Source organism: Eschscholzia californica, unplaced genomic scaffold (genome assembly GCF_041429995.1).
Source record: "Eschscholzia californica isolate CP2 unplaced genomic scaffold, dmEscCali1.0.p SCAF_3, whole genome shotgun sequence".
NCBI classification, from domain to species: domain Eukaryota; kingdom Viridiplantae; phylum Streptophyta; class Magnoliopsida; order Ranunculales; family Papaveraceae; genus Eschscholzia; species Eschscholzia californica.
The window spans coordinates 20,136,423-20,158,470 of record NW_028238420.1 but is presented as its reverse complement, the minus strand read 5'-3'; the positions used below and the strand labels follow the sequence as shown (position 1 = coordinate 20,158,470).

General features: G+C 36.1%; 1 protein-coding gene across 1 annotated transcript; it reads left to right on the top strand.

Moving 5' to 3' along the window:
* Positions 1-1,292: 1,292 nt before the first annotated feature.
* Positions 1,293-3,356, top strand: LOC147548935 (ras-related protein RABA1f). The gene is made up of 3 exons (XM_086670741.1): positions 1,293-1,684; positions 2,607-3,048; positions 3,084-3,356. Exons 1-2 carry the CDS (start codon positions 1,464-1,466, stop codon positions 3,037-3,039), a joined length of 654 nt encoding a protein of 217 aa, XP_086526867.1. The 5' UTR covers positions 1,293-1,463; the 3' UTR covers positions 3,040-3,048; positions 3,084-3,356.
* The last annotated feature ends 18,692 nt before the right edge of the window (positions 3,357-22,048 follow it).

Genomic DNA, 22,048 nt, shown 5'->3' with positions numbered 1-22,048 from the left:
TTACTCATAAGATAATAACTAAAATTTAGAGTTTTCATAGATTAACAACTTTTTAATTGACCAATCATTTGTGGTTTTAGTACTATAATGACCCCAATTACAAAATGCATGAAGAAGAAAAATTTAGTTGAGGATCACGAGTTAAAGAAGGGTTCGCATTTTGGTAGTGGGCGCATAATAAAAGACAATGATGCTGGTGAATGAGAGAGAAAGAAACTGCCTAGAAACATAGGTTTTGTCAACCATTCATCTTTTTCTATTTCTTATGCTTTTTATTTGTTGGCAAAAAGGTTCCAACTATAAACCAGTATTGCAAAATGTGGGAAGAGGAGGAGATTGAAACAAGTAGTCACTTATTTGGGATCTGTTCCAAGTTTAAGAATCTATTAGCTTGTTCAAATGAACAAGATTTGTCAAATCTAACTACAGATCCGACATCAAACTTAAAAGAATTACTACAGAAAGGTGAAGAATCAAAAGAAACTTGGTTCAAATATACTTATTTCCTTTGGACTTGGTGGAAATATCGGAACGAAGTTCACTTCTGATCGGTTAACGTGGATCTTCATCGAATTTGGCAGATGACTAAGATCGAATCAGGAAAAAATTCATATATGTTGGAAGGATAAAGATTAACGTGGATGGAGCATTTACATCGAACAGAGCAGCAACAACAGCAGCGGCGGCTAGAGATTGGAGGGAAGAGATCATCGACTCAGTTACTTCGACATTCCATCCGGTTTCGGCGATACATAATGAAATAAAGGGATTCGAGTTAGGATTTCTTCTGGGAGATAAGACGAATTTATATAGTTTTGACCTAGAGGGAGATTCTAAAACGATTATTACCCTACTATTGGACGGACATGCTGAAGCCCCGTGGAGAATTACCCCATGATCTGGAGTGGTTAGGCTTCTTCTTTAGGAGGCGGCACCGCCCACGAAATGCTAATTTGGTCACCCACGATTTAGTAGTTCACTCTTTAAACCTTTTAAGTTTGGTTTAAGTCCTTTATAAAGTCTGTTGTACACTTTTGATCCAATGTTGTTAGGTAGGTTATGTTTTATGAAGCTTTTCTCAAAAAAAGAAAAAGACTACTAGCCATGTGCGTCGGGTTCCAAAGCTTCTGAGTTTGGGTAGTGGGCCCAATAAAAATGTTGTGGGCCATAACAATTTCCAAATGGCAAAGGAGAGCTTAAAAGCACCCCCTATGATTTTTAAAGGCGCCTCCCTCAAGTCTAATTTATGGGAGACACGTTTTAGATGTGGATCCAATCTCTCTCTCTCTCTCTCTCTCTCTCTTTAGAATGACGAAGAACGAATGAGTATAATTCTGGTAAAGAAAAACCGCGTATTTCGAGCTGCGGAAAACTTCGACATTTGTTTTGATCTAGAGAGAGGAGAGAGAGAGAGAGAGAGAGAGAGAGAGAGAGAGAGGAGAATTTCATTTCAATCTTATTAAATGGGGGCATACAGAGGCGACGACGATTATGATTATCTATTCAAAGTAGTTCTAATCGGTGATTCAGGTGTTGGAAAATCTAATTTACTTTCAAGATTCACAAGAAATGAATTCAGTCTTGAATCAAAATCTACTATTGGTGTTGAATTCGCTACAAGGAGCATTCACGTTGATGATAAGGTTGTCAAAGCTCAAATTTGGGATACCGCTGGCCAAGAGAGGTTAGTTTTCTTTTCTCCATTTGTTGGCATTTCAATCCTAATCTGTCTTGATTGCCACAGATAATGATGGTTCTAGGGTTTGATGGAATTGAAAATTCTCCTCTGTAATTACATGAATTGAGGATACAACTCGTGGTTTTTGTGTGGGTTGTGGTGGATAATATGCTTGAGAGATGATCAATCTTTGGCCTCGAACAATAGAGTTGTTTTGAATGTCGAAAAATATAATAGGAAACAAGAAAAATCAGGTAGCCTTGTAATGCTAGATTACAAGAAAAACTAGACCAACTCCTGGCAGGTGGATTGCTGTCATTCGTGTTTTCGATGGTTCTGATGGTTCTGATGAACTAAACAACGAATCATGGCAAGAGACAGAGGATTTCTTCCCAGAGTCTGCCGAGTATTTCTTGGTCTCTAGCATTACTGATGAATGTCAATCTCTATGCCTTCGACTGCAATCTAAGCTCTTGAGAAATAGTGAGAGAGAGTGTTGTTACCATTATCTCATTATGTCCATTGGTCTGCCACAATTCCTTTACTTGACTTTATAAAAATTGCTAGAGTTGTAAGCTGTTGGATTTCTCATGTTTCCTTTTCAACATATATATGCACCCATTAATGTAACAGCTAGCATGGTCGATACCTTTTACCATGATGAAAACATAACTTCTTATCATTCTCATTAGTGAAGTTGGAAGATACATTGTTTTGTTTTTCAACCTTCAATTGTGTGTAATCAAACAATGATATTGAGAGTTTAACAAAGTTGATTGAATGTGTTCTCTATGCTGATGGAGCAGAGATTCATTTTTCACACAGGTTATCTAAACCTTCAATATATAGCTATAACTAGTTAATGTTTTTGTTCCCGTTTGGTTAAATGGTGAGCAAAGTCTAATTTCATATCCTTTTGTGCAAAAAGGTACCGAGCAATCACAAGTGCATACTATCGAGGAGCTGTTGGTGCATTGCTAGTCTATGATGTTACGCGTCACGTTACATTTGAAAATGTTGAGAGATGGTTAAAAGAACTCCGAGATCACACCGATGCCAATATTGTAATAATGCTGGTGGGAAATAAAGCAGATCTTCGTCATTTACGGGCAGTTTCTGTGGAAGATGCAAAAGCTTTTGCAGAAAGAGAGAACAACTTCTTCATGGAGACATCTGCATTGGAATCAATGAATGTCGAAAATGCTTTCACAGAAGTCCTTAGCCAGATTTATCGTGTCGTTAGCAGAAAAGCTCTTGATATTGGAGATGATCCAGCAGCATTACCCAAAGGACAGACTATTAATGTGGGATCAAGGGATGATGTGTCGGCCGTTAAGAAGGCTGGATGTTGCTCTTCTTGATCTAACGAGGTGACTATTTTTTTTTTGAAAGCAATATTAACGAGGTGACTATTGAACCCCAACTGATACTCTGTTTCTACATAATTGTTGATTCTCGGCTAGACTTAATTGTTCATTCTTAAAAATCCATTGAGAACACAATGAACTAAATTGTAGAGGGTTCTTATGTTACCTTACCTATTCCTGGTCAAGCTGTTTATTCGATCAATCAAATATTGATTAGGTAAGTCTTGTTTCTATACAGGGTACTGTTGTATTTGTTTGGATCATATTTGAATGTGTTGAATTGAATTATAAAGTTTCTCTTTGATTACCAATGCGGGAAAATGTATTCTGTCCTCAGTGCCTACTCAACATGTTAATGCCATGTCTGATTTAAACTCCACCTTCAACAAAAAATTCTCTTCAAAAATATAAATGTTGGTTGATGGTATTCAAATATATCTTCGAGTTCTGATCATTGACCAAAAATATTGGAACTTTCAACTCCATAAGCCATGCTCACTTTTCTTATACTGGATCTCAATGTTTATGTCACTCCTCCAATTAACTATACTAGTATATATCCCGTGCCCTAAGGCACGGACACTTGTATCAATCAAATGTTACGAAATTTATTGTTATACTTTATTGAAAGAGAGAGAGGGAGATTTTTATTAGTTATTATTTTTTTTTTGTTTCTTTTCTCTTAAATTAGTTATTATTTTATTGAAATAAAGAGAGAGATTTTAATTTATTTTTTTAGCCCTTGAAATTTATTTTTTTCCTTTTTTTTTCTTAAATTAATTATTTTATTTCTAAGAAGGAAACAATTATTGTTTTTTAGATAGGTAACTTTATTTCTACGAAAGACTATATTTTAAATTTTGAGAAGGACTTCTAGACAATATCATTTGTTAAAAAAAGATGTTTGTCCCAGTCATCGTTTTCCCTTTTGTTTTGTTATATAGATAATAGTCTGATGGGGATTTGTACAATGACCGTAATGAATCTGCCGGCTTCTTTTGGTGGGGGCTTTGGGGTGAAGACTTTGTCAACTAACATTGACTAAGGGGTGTATATTTGGATTTTCGTCCCAATATTGACTTGATTGAAATGCCCCCTAATCTTCATCTTCTCCCTCTCTCCCGTTTTCTATTACACCCTCTTCTTCTCTCTATTTCTTTCTCTCGGTCTTTGGTAAAGGGACCCGTATCTAGTGTATTGGGACACATTAGTAAAGGAACATTAGTCCGTTTAGTAAAGAGACATTTTTCTCAAAAAAACTAAATAAATCGTCATTATACACTTTAATATGACAATATTGAAAATAATTTAACATTTAAAATTAACCACAAATAAAAAAAAATATTTTAATAATTAAGATTTCTTTCTCTGCCTAAAAATATGGAACAAATGACGAAGTAAAATTTGACAGAAAAATTTCGGACAAAGTAATCGAAATATGCCCAAAATTTCGACCATATTGGTCGAAATATGCGTAAAATTTCGACCATTATGGTCGGAATATGACTATTGGTCGAAATATTCAACATATTTCGACATTAGTTGTTGAAATATGTCCAAAATTTCAACCACAGTGGTTGAAATTCTAGCGACAAAAAAAATAAAGCAACCATGGTAACCGAAATATTTACATTTCGAGAGAAATCTTCACCAACATTTTACACTTATAGGATTAAATAATAAATGTGTTACATAAGAAAGAAAGAGATGAGACCAACTTAGTAAATAAGAATGTACTAGTGTTTATAGGTGATGGTTGTTTTATAAAATAGGTTAAAAATTGGATTTTGTGCTAGGATCTGTGGATCTAAAGAAGGACATGAAAATAAAAGAAAACTTCCATACTTGTATTATTTTAATCTAAGTTTTTATCCAAATAAAAATTAATTTATTCGACTTAAATCGTAAAGGGTCTTCAAATATAAAAATAGGATATTTTGATCATGTCCCTATAGTATTTATCCAGGTCCCTATACTAAACACCCTTTATCTCCCTCTCACACTGTCTCTCTCTCTAATTCTTTGTTTCACCCTCGTTCCTTCTTTAGATACATATATATAATCTTTCTCTCTCTCTCTCTATCGCGTTCTCCATCTTTGTCACTATCTCTCTAGCACTCTCTCGTGATCTCTCTCCCTCTCTTACTGAATCTCTTTCCTCTTCTCCCTCTTTCTTTCACAAGCACAGTTTCGGCGAAAGGACACGCCCCTTTTGCAGGAACCAGACCTTGAGGAAAGTTTCTAGCGAAACCCTCCTTGAGTGTTTTCTAGCGAAACACTCGAGTGTTTTCTAGCGAAACCCTCCTTGAGTATTTTGTAGCGAAACACTTAAGGAGGGTTTCGCGGGTCAACCTGGCCACAAAACAATTCGTGGTCGACCGAGAAATTTGAAACCATTGGGAAGGGTTTTGGAACCCTGCTCAAGGTTGATGGTGCATAAAATGGTCACCCGTTGACTGTCGTCAGTAAGTCACGAAAATACCAGAAGTCCAACGAATCAACCCATCTCAAGGCAACAAGACCGCTGAGCCCGAAGAGGGGTTCCACCTACGCCCATGGGAGGTCGGCAAGAGATATCTAAAGAGGTTTAACCCTGTCCTGCCTCAAACACAACCAGGTCTGCACTGGGATTCGTAAGGAGAGCTGGGGGTCCGCGTAAATAAGACCGATGTCTTAAACCCTGAACATGGGAAGGCATAAGCACGCCGCATGTTTACCGATTTAATCTTAAATCTTCCTAAGATCTCTGTCGGTTACGATCTTAAGTGTTTGATTAACTTAGGCTTCAAGAGTCTCAAAGGAGGAAACATCTCCTAGAAGATCTATCATCTCTGCAGGATATCTACGAAGGATCCTTGAACATAGGAAATTCTAATTAACCTAAAGACAAGATGAACTCAAAAGGGAAACCCTAACTACAAAATAGTGATTTTAGTTCAACACGGTGGATCCAAACTGTCAGAATCTCACCGTCTATCATAGTCGGTCCAAAGAAGCCTATACAAGGGCATCACTTCACCCAGTGACGTGGCCGAGTATTTGGGGTCCCGATGCAAAATTTTAATTATGGGCCCTTCAACTATAATAGAGAAATGAAAAAAATCTCAACAAAACAACAAGAGTTATTACATCTAATGAGATTAAAATCATATAAAATAAATATTTTAACACAAAATTACCATATTAGAAAAAATTATTATTTAACTATCTAATAAGACAATAAAACATATATATATATATATATATAATATTATAGGTATTCCTTGATAGAATTATACAGGTGAGTTGTAGAGAGAAACAAACTACACCCATGACATATATCACATGACTGAACATTAACACATTACAATAAGACCAATTAATGTCACATATTAAAAATGCTTTAAGGATTGAGCCAAGTTAAAGAACGTTGGAGTGTAAGAGTCTTGAAGAGAATAAGAGAGAGGAAGTACAACAATACTTATTACATTAAAGAGAGAAAAGAAAAGTAGAGAGAGAATAGAAGCAGAGAGAACAAAAATTAGAGAGAGAACAATACTATGACGGTATTATATATTCGCTTCTTGTTACTCTGTAAATCTTTTGCAGTTATAACTATTCTCCAGTAGATAATATTTGAGGTCTGGTTAAAATGGGGGCCCGGTGCCACCGCACTGGACACACCGACCCCTGATTCCACCCATTGTCACTAGTTAGGAATTCAATGTGACCATGGAAACAATGTAATCACTTTTAGTCTGTCTACGTATTGTGTTTCTGGTAAATTAGTTCCTGAAATTGGTAGGCTTAGATTCATCCAACTTATTGATCTTAGCTCTAAGAATCTCTCTAGAGAGATTTCACAAAAGTTGGGAAACTGTACTGATCTTCAATACTTGGATTTCATTGAAAATAGGTTTATAGGTAACTTACCAGATAATTAAAATCCTAGAGAAGTGGTATAACTTATCAATTTTCATTAATTTATTGTGTGGAGAAATACCCAATTCTTTATTTGAGATGCCAAACTTGAAAATTATGTATCTACATGTGAATCAGTTAAATAGGTCAATCCCATCTAGCATAGGAAACATGACATTGAAAAGTCCTTTATTGCATTTGGACTTCACTAACAATAGTTTTTCTGGTGAAAACCCACTAAATCTTTGCTTTAGAAAGCGATTAAGTGTTCTAACTTTGGGTCTGAATCAATTTAATGGTACTATTCCTTCTGATATTGGTAAATGTTCGACATTGAAAATATTGATTCTTAAACTGAACAAACTCACTTCCCTTCCTAACTTCGTAGAAAAAACCGAACTTTTCGTTCATGGATTTCACTGGAAATAATTTGAGTGGAATGATTCATTCAAGCTTGGGAAACTGTCTAAATATTTCTACAATTCTCTTGTTTCAAAATAAACTTTCAGGATCTATACCTAAAGAGATAGGAAACCTTATTCAGTTGAGAACATTAAACCTATCCAGTAACCATTTGGAAGGTCCCTTTCCTCATGAAATGTCAAGCTGTAACAGATTAGATTCGGTCGATCTAGGATTCAACTCACGTCAAGTCTAGGGGATCTTGACATATTTAACTGTCTTAATACTGAAGGAAAATCAGTTCAGTGGGCCAATTCCTGATTTCTTTTTGGAGTATTCGCTGCAACCGGAGTTACAATTTGGGGTAAATTCAGTTGGAGGTTCTATAACGTCATCATTGCTGAAGTTGCAGAGCCTGGCTACTACATTGAATCTGAGAGGTAATGGATTTCAGTTGAAATACCCTCAAATTTCGATCAGTTGAAATAACTATTTTAACATAAAATTACCATATGAAAAAAGTAATTTTAACTATCTAATAAGATAATAAAACATATGTATATATATATATATATTATTATTATAGGTATTCATTAATAGAATTGTACAGGTCAATTAGAGAGAAAAACAAACTACATACAAGACATATAACACATTAACACATGACACATAACATATTACAATTAGGCCAATTAATATCAAATATTTAAAATTCTTCTAGTATTGAACCAAGTTAAAGAACGTTGGAGTGTAAGAGTCTTGGAGAAAAAAAGAAAGGAAGTACAACAATACCTATTGCATTAAAGAGAGACAGTAGAAAAGTAGAGAGAACTAAAAGTTAGAGAGAGAAAGCACCAGTCTCCACTTCTCCGAAACCACCAGTCTCCACTTCCTTGAAACCACCAGTCTCCACTTTTTTTAAATTTGAACAACAATGGCCACCAAACTCCATTCGAAAGCTTTCAAATCAATTATTGCCGCACTCATTATGCAATGGCTTTATTTTCATTGGCGTAGCTTATACCATACTAGGTCAACACAACTTAGCCAACGAAGCTAAATGCGATGTTGGGCTAGAGACTGTCAGTATTTTGTTCTTTTATGAAGTCGTTTCTTTCTCTCTAATTTTATTTTCTATTCTGGTAGCGAAAAGTATGATTCATATTATTAAACTTCAAAATGACAAAGAAGTGAAGGAATGAGCTCGAGCTCGCATCAAATATCAACATATTACATACAGGATGTATTTATCGGCCGCGGTACCGGCGATAGGATGCTTCTTCGTAATTCTATCATTAGTTTATCTCATAGAGCTTAAGGTAGGCACCTTAGGGTGTGAGAATACCACTTTACATAATAAAGTGTTTTTTATGCTTATGATGTTAATAAACCCAGGTCTTCTTATGTATTATGCTTCACTTATTTATGGTTTTAGCCAGTGAGATAGTAATTTGATTAAGTAAGATATTTCGTGGTCCATTTAATGGGCATAATGTAAGTGTTCATTCGTGAAACTCTTACCACTACAACCGTGTTAGCGTCTTAGTAACAAGTTATAAATTTGTCTCCTGAAAGCATTTCATTAATAAGAATTTAAATTAATTAAAAAAAGTACCATATAAAAAAGTAAGTTACCCAATGCGCTTTATACCAATGTCCCTCATGTATGAGTTGTGTTTGGATTGAGGTAACGGTTTAGTTAACGGATCAGCTACGTTGTCATCCGTATGGACTTTGCAAATGACCACATCTTTTCTTTCTGTGATTTCCCGGATCACGTGGCACTTCCTTTGAATATGTTTGGATTTCTGACGTGCTCTGGGTTACTTGACTTGGGCGATTGCTCCATTGTTGTCACAATAGAGAGTTATTCCTTCCTCTATGCTAGGTACGACACCAAGTTCCATTATAAACTTCTTGATCCAAATTCCTTCCTTTGATGCTTTCGAACTGTTACGTATTTTGCTTCAGTGGTAGAGTCTGCAACAGTACTCTGTTTGGAACTCTTCCAGCTTACGCTCCTCCATTCAGACAGGAGATGTAACCAGACTGTGATATGAAATCGTCTCTATCCGTCTAAAAACTTACATCCATATGGCCTACAACCTTGAGTGTCTCATCCCCACCATACACCAAGAAGTGATCCTTAGTCCTTTCAAGTACTTTAGAATATTCTTGGTGGCGGTCCAGTGTGCTTTGCTTGGATTCGATTGGTAATGACTATACATGCTCAAGGCATACGAGACGTCTGGGCGAGTGAAGATCATGGCGTACATGGTTGATCCTATTGCTGACGCGTAAGGAACATCGTTCATGTATAGCTCATCAAGATTCTTACGACACCGACTCTTGCTTAGCGTGATGCCATGTGACATGGGAAGAAATCCTCTTTTAGAGTCTTCTATTTTGAACCTGTACAGAATCTTATCTATATAAGTTACTTGGCTGAGTCCAATCATCCTCTTTAATTTATCTCTATAGATCTTGATGCCCAACATGTATTCTGCATCCCATGATCCTTTATTGAGAAACATTTCTGAAGCCAGTCCTTGACTGATTCTAACATCTGAATGTCGTTTCCAATGATTAATATGTCATCGACATAAAGGACCAAGAAAACTAGGTCGCTCCCACTAACCTTCTTGTAAACACAAGTTTCTTCTGCATTCTTAAGAAAACCAATCTCTTTAATTGCCTCATCGAATCGAAGATTCTAACTCCTGCTTGTTTGGTTTAGTCCATAAATGAATCTCTTAAGCTTGCAACCTTTTCCAGCATTACTGGAATCTTCAAAACCTTCAGGTTGTGTCATGTACACATCCATCTGCCAAATCTCATATTCATAATGAGCTGCAATTGCTAGAATGATCTGAATGGATTTAAGCATCGCGACAGAGGAAAATGTTTCGTCATAGTCAATACCATGAGTCTGCTTGTAACCTTTTCTCACAAGTCTATCCTTGAAAACGCTAACGTTTCCATCCTTGACAATTTTCATCTTGAAAACCCATTTGCATCTGATCGGTTTCGCTCCATCGGGTAAATAGATCAAGTCCCATACTGATTTTCTGATATGGAATCCATTTCCGATCTCATGGCCTTCAGCCATTTTTCAGAGTCGGGGCTCGTCATAGCTTGATTGTAGGTACTCGGCTCATTATCTTCTAACAGTAGGACGTTTGTTTTCTGAGATAACTCCTTGAGCCTTTGAGACCTACGAGGGCTTGAGCAACTTTTGGAGTGTTTTCAATTGCTTGAGATTTCTCATGCGAATTTAATTCGGCTTGTGCGGGAGGTTCCTCGAGTTCCTCTAACTCTACCTCATTATCCTCATCCATTTGTTGTGGATAGATAGGAGCCTCTAAACTTCTTTATATCTCCATATCATTGTTTATTTGTTGCTCATATCGAATTTCATCGATATCTACATTTCCCCCACTTGTCTTCTTGGAAATAAATTATTTTTCAAGGAAGACACCTTTACGAGCAACAAACACTTTGTTTTCTGATTCGTTGTAGAAGTAGTAACCCCTTGTCTCTTTTGGATAACCCACAAAGAGACATTTGTCTGACTTGGGTGCAAGTTTATCTCCTTATAAACGCTTTACATAAACTTCACATCCTTAGACTTTGGAAAAAGACAACTTTAGAACCTTTCCATACCATAACAAATATGGTGTATTTTCTACAGCTTTTGACGGAGATCGGTTAAGTGTGAAAGCAGTCGTTTCCAGGTCATATCCTCAGAACGTGTTTGGAAGGTTGGCTAAACTCATCATAGATCGTACCATGTCTAACAAGGTGCGATTTATCCTTTCGAAACTCCATGCATCTGGGGTGTTCCACGTGGAGTGAGTTGGGATATTATTCCACAACTCTTAAGATGATCATCAAATTCTTGACTCAAATATTTACCACCGCGATCGGATCAGATGGCTTTTATTTTCTTGCCAAGTTGATTCTCTACTTCGTTCTGAAATTGTTTGAACATTTCAAATGATTCGGACTCATGCCTCATCAAGTATATGTAACCATATCGAGTGAAGTCATCCGTGAAGATTATGAAGTAGCTATAGTTACCTCTTACTGGTGTACTCATTGGTACGCATACATCCGTATGTATGATTTCCAATGGTTCTTTGGCATGTTCTCCCTTTCTCTTAAAGGAAGACCTTGTCATTTTACCCATTCAACATGATTCGCACGTGTCGAACGATTCTAAGCCATGCTCCATTTGCATAAAGCTTCTCCATGTGTTTTAGGTTAATGTGACCCAAACAACAATGCCAGAGATAACTTGGTTTCGAATCATCTGATCGTAACCTCTTGGTTTCTATGTTAAAGACCTCGTTCTCTATACTTGTCATATAGAGATCATTGTATAACTTAGCACTGGTATAAAACATTTCACCTTTATATAAAGAACAACAATGGTTTTTAATTATAAGGTGATATCCCTCTTTGTCTAACACTGAGATGGAGATAATGTTTCTAGAAATAGAAGGTACATAATAACAATTATGTAGTTCTAAAACTAGACCAGTTTCTAAAGGCAGACTATAGGTTCCCACAACTTTCGCAGCAACCGTTGCTCTATTCGCTACCCGTAGAACCAGGCTCCCTTCTAGTCAAATATTTGATTCACTTAAGCTCCTACACATCAGAGATGATATGAGCACCACATCCGGTATCAAATATCCATGAGGGGAAATCAACTATATTTGCTAAGTTAACTTCTATAACATAATCACCTTGGTTGGAATCGTGAATTCCTTCCACCTTTCCTCTGTTCATCTGAATCAATGAAAGTTCCTTCATTGATTCAGACATTCCAATTCCTTTCCGGATTGCCTTGGAACTCTCGTACTTCCTCAACCATGATCTGTTTCGTGACATGTCCCTCAATCGTCGGATGAATGCGTGCGCATCCATTTTCCTAAATCTCTTTTGGAGATTAGGTTCCATGGTGGCCAACATAAGGCATGTTACTGAAACAGATTTCATCCAGATACTTTTGGCCTGTTTTTGCTCCTCAACTGTTGAGGTCACAGTAATCTTTGGAATTGGGGTATCTAGTACGCTTTCTTTGTTTGTGGATCTGAGAACACTTCTCAAATTCACCTCCCAATCGTGGAAGGTATTCATGTTCAGTTTGTCCTCATCGAGGATTGAACACAGGTTGAAAAGACTATCTTTTGCCATTGTAAAACTACATGAAAGAGAAAAAGGATTTGGCTAAGTATTACATTCGATGTTTTGCAAAAACACTTTAATTTTTGCCACATTATCCAATAAATCAACGCTGATTGAATAATGTGATTTCGAGATCCCATTTCTCAAGGATTAAGCAGACTAGGGCCCTGCCCTTAACCCCATCGATTTGGGTGACTGAACTACTTCACTGATCATACCCTATGACTCTTGCTTGATGGATTACATGTTATATGTGAAATCCATCATTTGGCCTCGAGTATCTAAATTCTTTTGCTGATCTCGTTGAGTGGAACCATTTGGACGTGTAGGCCTTTGCCATAGGCCTACCCGCATTGCCCCAAGGTAGACATGGTACCCTGCTAAGGCAGGGCCACCATCACGAACAAGGGATCAACGAGTGTCTTAATATGGATAGACACTACACTCAAAATTACTTTTAGGGACTTTTACATTTTGTCTAACGTGCTTTATAGTGAACTATTTAACCTAACCATCTACGACATAAAACGTCAATAAATAAGTAAATGCGCGCGAGAAAGTAAATCAAGCACATATGGATCCTAGTATGGCCCCTAACCTTGAAGATCTATTCTCCTTTGGTTGCTTCTTGTTTCGCATTTTGATTCGCCTAGATCACCATCTTTGAACCTCCATTGATTTCTCCCACTCGAATCAGGATTCCTTCCTTGAGCTTCATCAACGGACACATAGACCCTAAACTCTAACTACAAGACTCAAACGATTCGCAAATCGTATAAACTTGAAATTAAAATTATTACAAATTTGCACCCATCCGTGCTTGAAATAAGAATAGAATAAAATAAATTCTATGGTCATACTAGTTTTCGCATTCACATCACATGCATTCATATAATATTCAAGGCTAACAATTATATATGCATGATAATCCGGGAGATACTTTTGTCGACATCTCTATGTCACATACAGATCTTAAGTCTCTATTCGAAGAATTAGACCAGTGGTGCGTCTTGGTTTTATCTTTATGATTTCCAAAATCAAGTTTGAAAAGAACTTTCATTCGGGCTTCAGATGACCCAGGTCAATATCGGAAAGTTTTGGGTGGGATTGGGAGAAAAAATCGATTTTAGACAAAAAAACTCCCACTTAAATCAAGACCCATTAAGAAGACCCAAGATGGTCGGGGACAAGTCTTGTTCCAAGACCAAGAACTTGTCTCGGCCTAGGCCTAGAAAGGCCTTCGGCACGGGTCGGGCATGGCATGGCCCTTGGCCGGCATGTCCCAACTCGTGGTGTCCTCGGCTGGGATGTGTCCTGGTCAAGGATTGGGTCTTATGGGATGTCTCGGTTGGGACCGAGAGACCATAGGACATCCTAGACACGTCCAAGACGAGTCTGGTTGAGTCCAAGACTCATGTGTCTCGGTGTCTAAGACCGAGACCTCTCGATTGTCCCTGGACGCGTCCAGGAAGCTTCCTGGATGTCTCGGGCTCTACGAGACGCTCTCGGTCTCGGTCAGAGACCGAGATGCATCCTCAGCTGGCCTAGGACGCGTCCTAGATGCATCCGGGCCAGATTTTAGAAGTTTCCAAAATTGAAACTTCCCCTTTTTTTTCTTCTACTTCTAAAAGCTTGTGTCCCATGTTTTTAACAACTTTCGAAAACTCCCAAATTTTGTTTTAACCAACTTTTAAAATTGTTAAAACAACTCATTTCAAAAACCAAAATAGATCAAAATTGATGTTTTTGAAGAACTTTTCAATGATGCACTTTGAAAATCAATTTGAATAATCTTTACATCACATTCAAAATTATCAAATTGACATATCCAAAACACTTTTTGACATGACCATCTATCTAAACTAGCATAGATTGGTTCGAAACTTAGCCAAAATTAGCTATGTATAAGAGGCTCTGACGCCACTTTTGGGTTATGGTGTCTCTACTATTCTAAGCAGAATCTTAGACATCTAATGTCTAACGCTAGTATTCCCAGGATCTCATGCATAAGCTAATAATGATAACTAAGTTAAACTAGTTGCATAATTACCTTTATCGCTGGTTTTCCCTTAAACCTTTCCAATCGCTTTTGAGAAGACCATGAACTCTAATTGTAGCTCCTTTACTTGGGACACCGGGCAATCACCTTGATCTCCCAGCTTGTTGCTAGCTAGAACATCAATGGTGGTTAGACAAAGAACACCTTCTTCTTTGACTAGATAGATAGTTGGGAATTTTCTCTCTTTCTTTCTCTACTTGATGTTGTAGAGGTTGAAAGCTTCTTGAGATTTTTCCACACCTTATTCAAGTCCCAAAGATACATGATATAGAACCCTAAGTTAGAGTCCCACCCTAATTAGGTTTCCTAAAAGTCCCTCTTGAATAAGATTAAGGAAATAGTCGAACGTGGAAAGTAGTTTCTATTTTCTTATTTCCTCTCTTGTGGTTGCCCCATGCAAGCCTTCCATGGGAAAATCTGGCCAGGCCCTTAAGGGCACCCAGCCAAGCATGGTCGACCTCTCTTTTGGGCCCAAAACATCCCTTTGTTTTAGGCCCTTTGGACATATCTTATAGGTATCACCCATGTATATATGTCTCATCCATCTATTCATATCTTCTGATCAAGTTGACACTCTTTGTGTAACCCGCTGTAGGATCCGGATGAAGTTAGCCGCGAATCTCTTTGCGATTCGATGATCGTAGTTGTATTCTAGCTAAACAATGCGATCCCTAAATCATCCGGACTTGATGATCTTCTTCATCAATTGTCCTATCTGACAAAATGCTAGCATTGCATCCTTGGTCGAAGGGCATCTTCTTCATCCACCTCCTCGAAACCACTAGTCTCCACTTTCTCAAATTTGAACAACAATGCCCATCATTCGAAAGATCTCATATCAAATATTTCCACAAAATCATTATAAAGTGACTTTATTTTCATTGGCCTAACTTATACGATACTAGGTCAATACAGCTTAGCCATCGATGCTGAATGCGATGTTGAGTTAGAGACTGTCAGTATTTTGTTCTTTTATAAAGTTGTTTCCTTGTCTCTGTTTTTATTTTCTATTCTTCTAGCGAAAAATATGATACATTAAACTTCAAAACGACGAAGAAGTGAAGGAAGGAGCTCGAGCTCGCATCAAATATCAACATGTTACATACGGGATGTATTTATCAGTCGGGGTACCGGCGATAATATGCCTCTTCATTATTTTTTCATTAGTTTATCTCATAGAGCTTAAGGTACGCACCTTAGGATGTGAGAAGACCACTTTACTTAATAAAGCATTTTTACTCTTATGATGTTAACCACCCCAGGTCTTCTTATGTACTATGCTTCACCTACTTATGGTTTTATCCAGTGAGAGTAATTTGATTAAGTAAGATATTTCGTGGTCTATTTCAAGGGCATCATGTAAGTGTTCATTCGTGAAACTATTAACACTATAGCCTTGTTAGCTTCTTAGTAACAAGTTATAAATTTGTGTCGTGAAAGCATTACATTCATAAGAATTTAAATTATTTTAAAAAATTACCGTATGAAAAAAATAATAATTTTAACTATCTAATAAGACAATAAAACACACATATATATATAATAGTATTCATTGGTATAATTATATAGGTGAGTTAGAGAGATAAACAAACTACACACAGGACACATACCACATTAATACATGACACATAGCACATTACAATTAAGCCAATTAATGTCAAATATTATAAATGGTTTTAGGATATAAATTGACCCAAGTTAAAAAACGTTGGAGTGTAAAAGTGTTGGAGAGAAAAAGAGAGAGAAAGTACAACAATACCTATTGCATTAAAGAGAGACAGAAGAAAAGTAGAGAGAGAACAATAGTTAGAGAGAGACAACACCAGTCTCTACTTATCTGAAACCACCAGTTCCACTTTTTCGAAACCACAAGTCTCCACTTTCTCAAATTTGAACAACAATTTCCATCAAGCTCCATTCGAAACCTCTCAAATCAATTATTACCACAAACTATTAATGTGGGATCAAAGGATGATGTATCAGTCGTGAAGAAGGCTGGATTCCTCTCTTCTTTATCTTACAAGGTGACTATTAAACCCTAGCTGATACTCTATTTCAACATAATTGTCGATTCTCGGTTAGACTTAATTGTTCATTCTCCACTACACTTTTTCATTTCAAAAAATCCATCGTGAACAGAATGAACTAAAGTATAAAGGGCTCTTATGTACCTAACCTATTTGTAGTTAAGTTGTTTATTCGATCAAATATTGATTAGGTAATTGTTGCTTCAAATATAGGGTTCTGTTATATTTGTTTAAATCATATTCTGAATGTATGCAAACAATTGTTTTATCATGTGTCAAATTGAACTATATAGGTTTTCTTTGATTACCGATGCAGGAAAATGTATTCTCTCAAAAGTGCCTCTTCAATATTTTAATGCCATGTCTGGACTAATTTCCACGTTCAACAAAACATTTCAAAAATATCAATCTTTCTCTATAGTAGTAAAATATCTTGGAGTTCTGATCATCGAAAAAAATATCATAACTTTAAACTACATAACCTATGCTCACGTTTCTCGTACAGGATCTCAATGTTTATGTCACTCCGGCTATTAACTATATAATAGTCAGAAGGGGCTATGTACCATGACCATAATGCATCTGGCAACTTATTTCTTTTCATTTTGGGATGTTTTGAGCCTGTTGGTAACATAAGAATGAAATATGCACTGGGTCTACACCAGAATGCGAGAGAATTATGTGTCAACGTTAATTATGTATGAAGTTGACAAAAAAATTACCACAATTGAAAAGGCAGAAGTTATATTTAAAGCCCAAACATCAAAGAATTATTATAAAGAATGACCAACCACAACAACTGGCAACCCAGCTGATAGTACATAACAACAATAGTATATTATATAAACCATGACAAAAGAATTTAACCACGGATTACTCATAAAAGAATTGCACAACAACCTCAAAACTAGCCTCGTAAGAAAGATTTTACCATGGGCAACAGGACATATTTTCTTTGTACAACAAATGAATTGGGAAAGAAAAATAAAAAAAACGACTTTAAAAGGTGATAATCTAAATGAAAATGCTACAGTGTTTTATATTTGAATGCATGCATGAAAAAAGATGTACTGGGGGAGCCGTATGGTGAAGTCTTAAGTTTTACTCAAAGTCTTATAATGTGGATTAAAAAATATTTACCCTATGTTATTCAGCCATGAGTATTGTATACAATAGATCACTGATTTGGAGAAATAAGAAAAGTGTTCGGGGTGCAAAGATTTTGGCAATAATTGGCCAACTTTAATTGACTAATATATTATCTAATTGTTATGGGGGACAAAATTTAAATAGCTTAACTTTGTCATATCATCCATTCCTCCATGATCGGCATCCGGATTCATCGGAAATTATCCCCCATATACCAAAAGCTGAACCAAAAGAAGAGAGAGAAAGAGGTGAGGTATTTATAAACTACACTTTCAATTCCAAAACAAAATGAAAAATTATGAATCAAAATCAATATTAAATGAAAGAGACTAACCTTCTTTCTCGAATTAGTAATAACGACTTGAACTTGCTTTCCATTAACCTAAAAAACATCAAGACGTAACCAAGCAAGATCCTTGTCTTCAATCCAAAGATTATACCCCTTTCGAAAACTCATTTTCAGTTCCTACAAAATGAAATTAAACAAGTAAAACCCCAAACCTCTACAAAAATGATAAATGATCAAAGTCCTAGATAAAACAGTAGAAGAGGAAGAAGAAACTATTTGAAACCTTAGAAAGATAAAGATGAGAAGGTAGAAGTTAAGTTACAGTCATCTTTGATCATTCAACTTCCCGCCTAACAATCAGTCATCAGGAAGTTCTTCAAATAGACGAAATCTTCTGTTAATTTGAGATCTTCGATTCGTAAATCTTCAACTTCCCGCCATCCAGCCACGAAACCCAGGAGGAGGTACACCCAACTTGAGGTTCTGTGTTTCGGCGAAGGAAACACTTCCCTTCACCAGAACTGTGTATGCTAAAGAGAGAGAAAGACTGTGAGATAAAGACTGTGAGGGAGAGACTGTGAGAGAAAGACAGAGGAGATAGAGACAGATATAATATGTCAAAGGAAGAGATAGATCGTGAGAGAGAGAAAGAGAGTAATTAAGAGAAAGGAGAGGAGGAAGAAAAAAAGAGAAAAATGGTGTCTGGAGTTGGTGGCTGGAGTTGACGAAGAAGTAATTTTTTGTTTCCCTTGAAAATTTGTTTCCCCAGAGTATCTTCTAAATCTCACATCTTCCCTTTAAAATTTTCCACCCATGATGGTATTCTTATTTCCCCAAATCACCCACCATACAATATTATGAGTCACCATTAGCAAGAAAACTGTCATGACTGACAAATGTTGTCAACATTCTTATTCTACAAAGTTCTCCTCTGGTTTGTTTGTTTGTTTAAATGAGAACAATAGTATGTGAGAGCGTCCACCAGCCTTTGGCGTAACGGTTGGACACCCCTCTTAAGCCCACGAGGCCGTAGGATCGAGTCTCGGTGGAAGCAGTTTTTCATCTAGATTTATCCCATATAATTTAGGCTATATATAAAGTAAATATTGTAATAAATTTGTCGTTTTTTAGGGCTCTTTCATGTTGTTGGGCTTTAGGCCTCTTTCATTCATGGTTTAAATTAGGCGATTATCGTGCTTATCACATCTTCTAATGTATCAATGCCTTGTAACGACTAACGTAGTTCGTAGTCGAATTCTAAAAATAAAATAGTATGTGAGAGCGTGTTTATATAAGGTTCAGATTTGAAAGCAAAGTCATCAGTATGCTAGTATGACAAAATGAATATTGCCTAGAGACTGACTACCTCTCCCACCAAATGAAACAATGTCTTCAAGTTGGAGAATTCATTGTAAAAACTAAATGGCATAACATCCCACAACATCAACCGTTCCCAATCTTGAACAAGGAACTTCTTCTGGTACTCAATGTAATGGTTTGCATTCACAAATTACAAAGTAATGGTCACACTTAAATGGGCGAGTAGGAATAATCCCACATAGACCTGGAGGGTGTTTGATGTTTGCATTTATTAAGTGATTTTCACTTAATATGTGCGGGCCGTCAAATTTTAGGCTGTTTGTTTTTGGAAAAATGAGTTAAAAATCCAAAAACACCCTCCCTAATGGGCCAACAATCCAAATATTTACTAATACCCTAAACACCTTTAGCTTGTTTATCTACTCACTTCTAATCCTTTAATTTTTTATTGATCTCTCTACGCCTTTTCCCTCTGCTTCCTATTCTCTCTACTTTAACTTTCCAGATCCAAGAGAGCAACTCTTTAGATTTAGATATTTGGAGTGTTGGGTTTTCTTCAAAAACACAAAAGCAACCATCCAAACTACCTTAAGTTACAGATTCAAGAGAGCAACTCTTTAGATTTAAATTTTTGGAGCGTTGGGTTATTCTTCAAGAGCACAATAGCAACCATCAGAAATTTCTTCGAAAACCAGACCTGTTTACAATTAGTTTCGTTTTTTATAAGGATTGATCACCAACCAATTTAGATTATGATTTTAGAGAGGAATTCATTAGTTTTAGAGGAGATTCATTACCAGGTTTAGATCTGATATTTTTCTGCGGGTGAAGATCAAAGAGGTTTAGATCAGAAAATTAAGATCTAAATTCAAGACCCTAATTTTGTTCTTATTAAGTGATTTGTAGGATTGAAATTCTTTACATGTGTAAATCAAAATTTGTTTCATATATGTAAATGGAATTTTCTGATACATTTGATTATGATATTGACAAAGCTTATATTTATTTTATGTACAATGTTGTTTCTTGATGATGATAAATGAGGATGACTATGTAATTTATTTGTTGATGTTAACAAATTAGATTATAATCTTCTTAAAATGTGTAAGAAACTTGAAAGCTTAAAATATTATGTGTATAGTTCATTACAAAATGTAAAGTACACTCTTTAGTTTTTGTTATATTTAGGGTCATAGATATATGTTTACGTGTTGAAGTGTATTGTACACTCTTCATTTCCCGCTATACTACCAAGTTCCTGTTACCTGTGCCTGTTACATGTTCACTGTACACACTACATATTTCCAAATGTACCGCCAATTTCAAAACATACTACACATTTCCAAATGTACTGTACATTTTGAAATTAACACTTTGACCGTTTTTTAAACTAAGCCAAGAGAGGTATCTTATTTCAAATTTTTCACAGGAACCTACGGTTGAAGTTTCACTTTGTACAATTTTTTTTATCAATTACATCTTAGAAGTTTCACATATTATGTTTTCTAAAGTTCAAGAAAATCCATGTAATGTAGAGTGCATAATTCTATATACAACACATTTCCAAATGTACAGTTGGAATGCATTGTAAACAAAATAAGAAGAAGGCTTGTAATGTAGGGTAATCATATACTTCTATGTACAATAAATTAATAAATGTACAAATAAAATGTTTTGTTGATAAAGTCTGGGGTGGGTACCTAATGTGTGGTGCAAACTTCTGTGTGGAGTACATTTGAAAATGTATTGTATATTTCAGAATGTACTGTACATTCCAAAATGTGGAGTACATTAGAAAACGCCACATTTCTAAATATGAGTTGCAAACTTCTATGTGGAGTACATATGAAAATGTGATGCACACTTCAGAATGTACTGTACATTTGCGAATGTATATTTTAAACGCTTTCTATACTAAGTCAGGCGATGTATCTTATTTCAAATTTTGCACAAGAACCTACTGTTGAAGTTTCACCAAAACATAATTGTTCCAAAAGATACATTCGCGTCCAATGCAATACAAGTGTTTTAGTGCATGAGCAAAAGTACAGTAAATATTACAAAAAGTGGTACTAAGCGAATGTATAAACTTAGTACAACAACAACAACATTTAAGACGCTTCATCTTCAATTCTCTTTGTCCATCCCTCTTGAGACTCAGTCATATCATGTTAGTCATACTGTTGTCGTGTTCTTTGGCTTAGTCACAATATAAGTAGTGGACTCCACAACTGCTTACTGTAAAAGATGAACATTTAATGGTAAGTACATCTCTAATAGCACCATCCAATGAATTATGTACAAGGAATACAATAAAGACTAACACACTTTCATTCACATTTCAAATATAGCATACACAGAAATATTTCATAGGAACAAACATGTGTACAGGATACTAAATCTTGTTAAGCGATCAAACTATCTACGGGGAACAAAAATATGTAAAGAAAACTTCCTAAAACCCAATAATTAGGCACAAATTGTCTTGATCACAATAGCATACTCAGAAATATTATACCCGGGAACAAATATGTGTACAGGGAACAAATAGCAAACAAACATGTGTACAGGGAACAAAATTGTGTAAACATTATAGCATTTATGAAAATATGTACGGGAACATAATGTGTAAACAATATAATAGCACATTTAGTACGTGTCGTA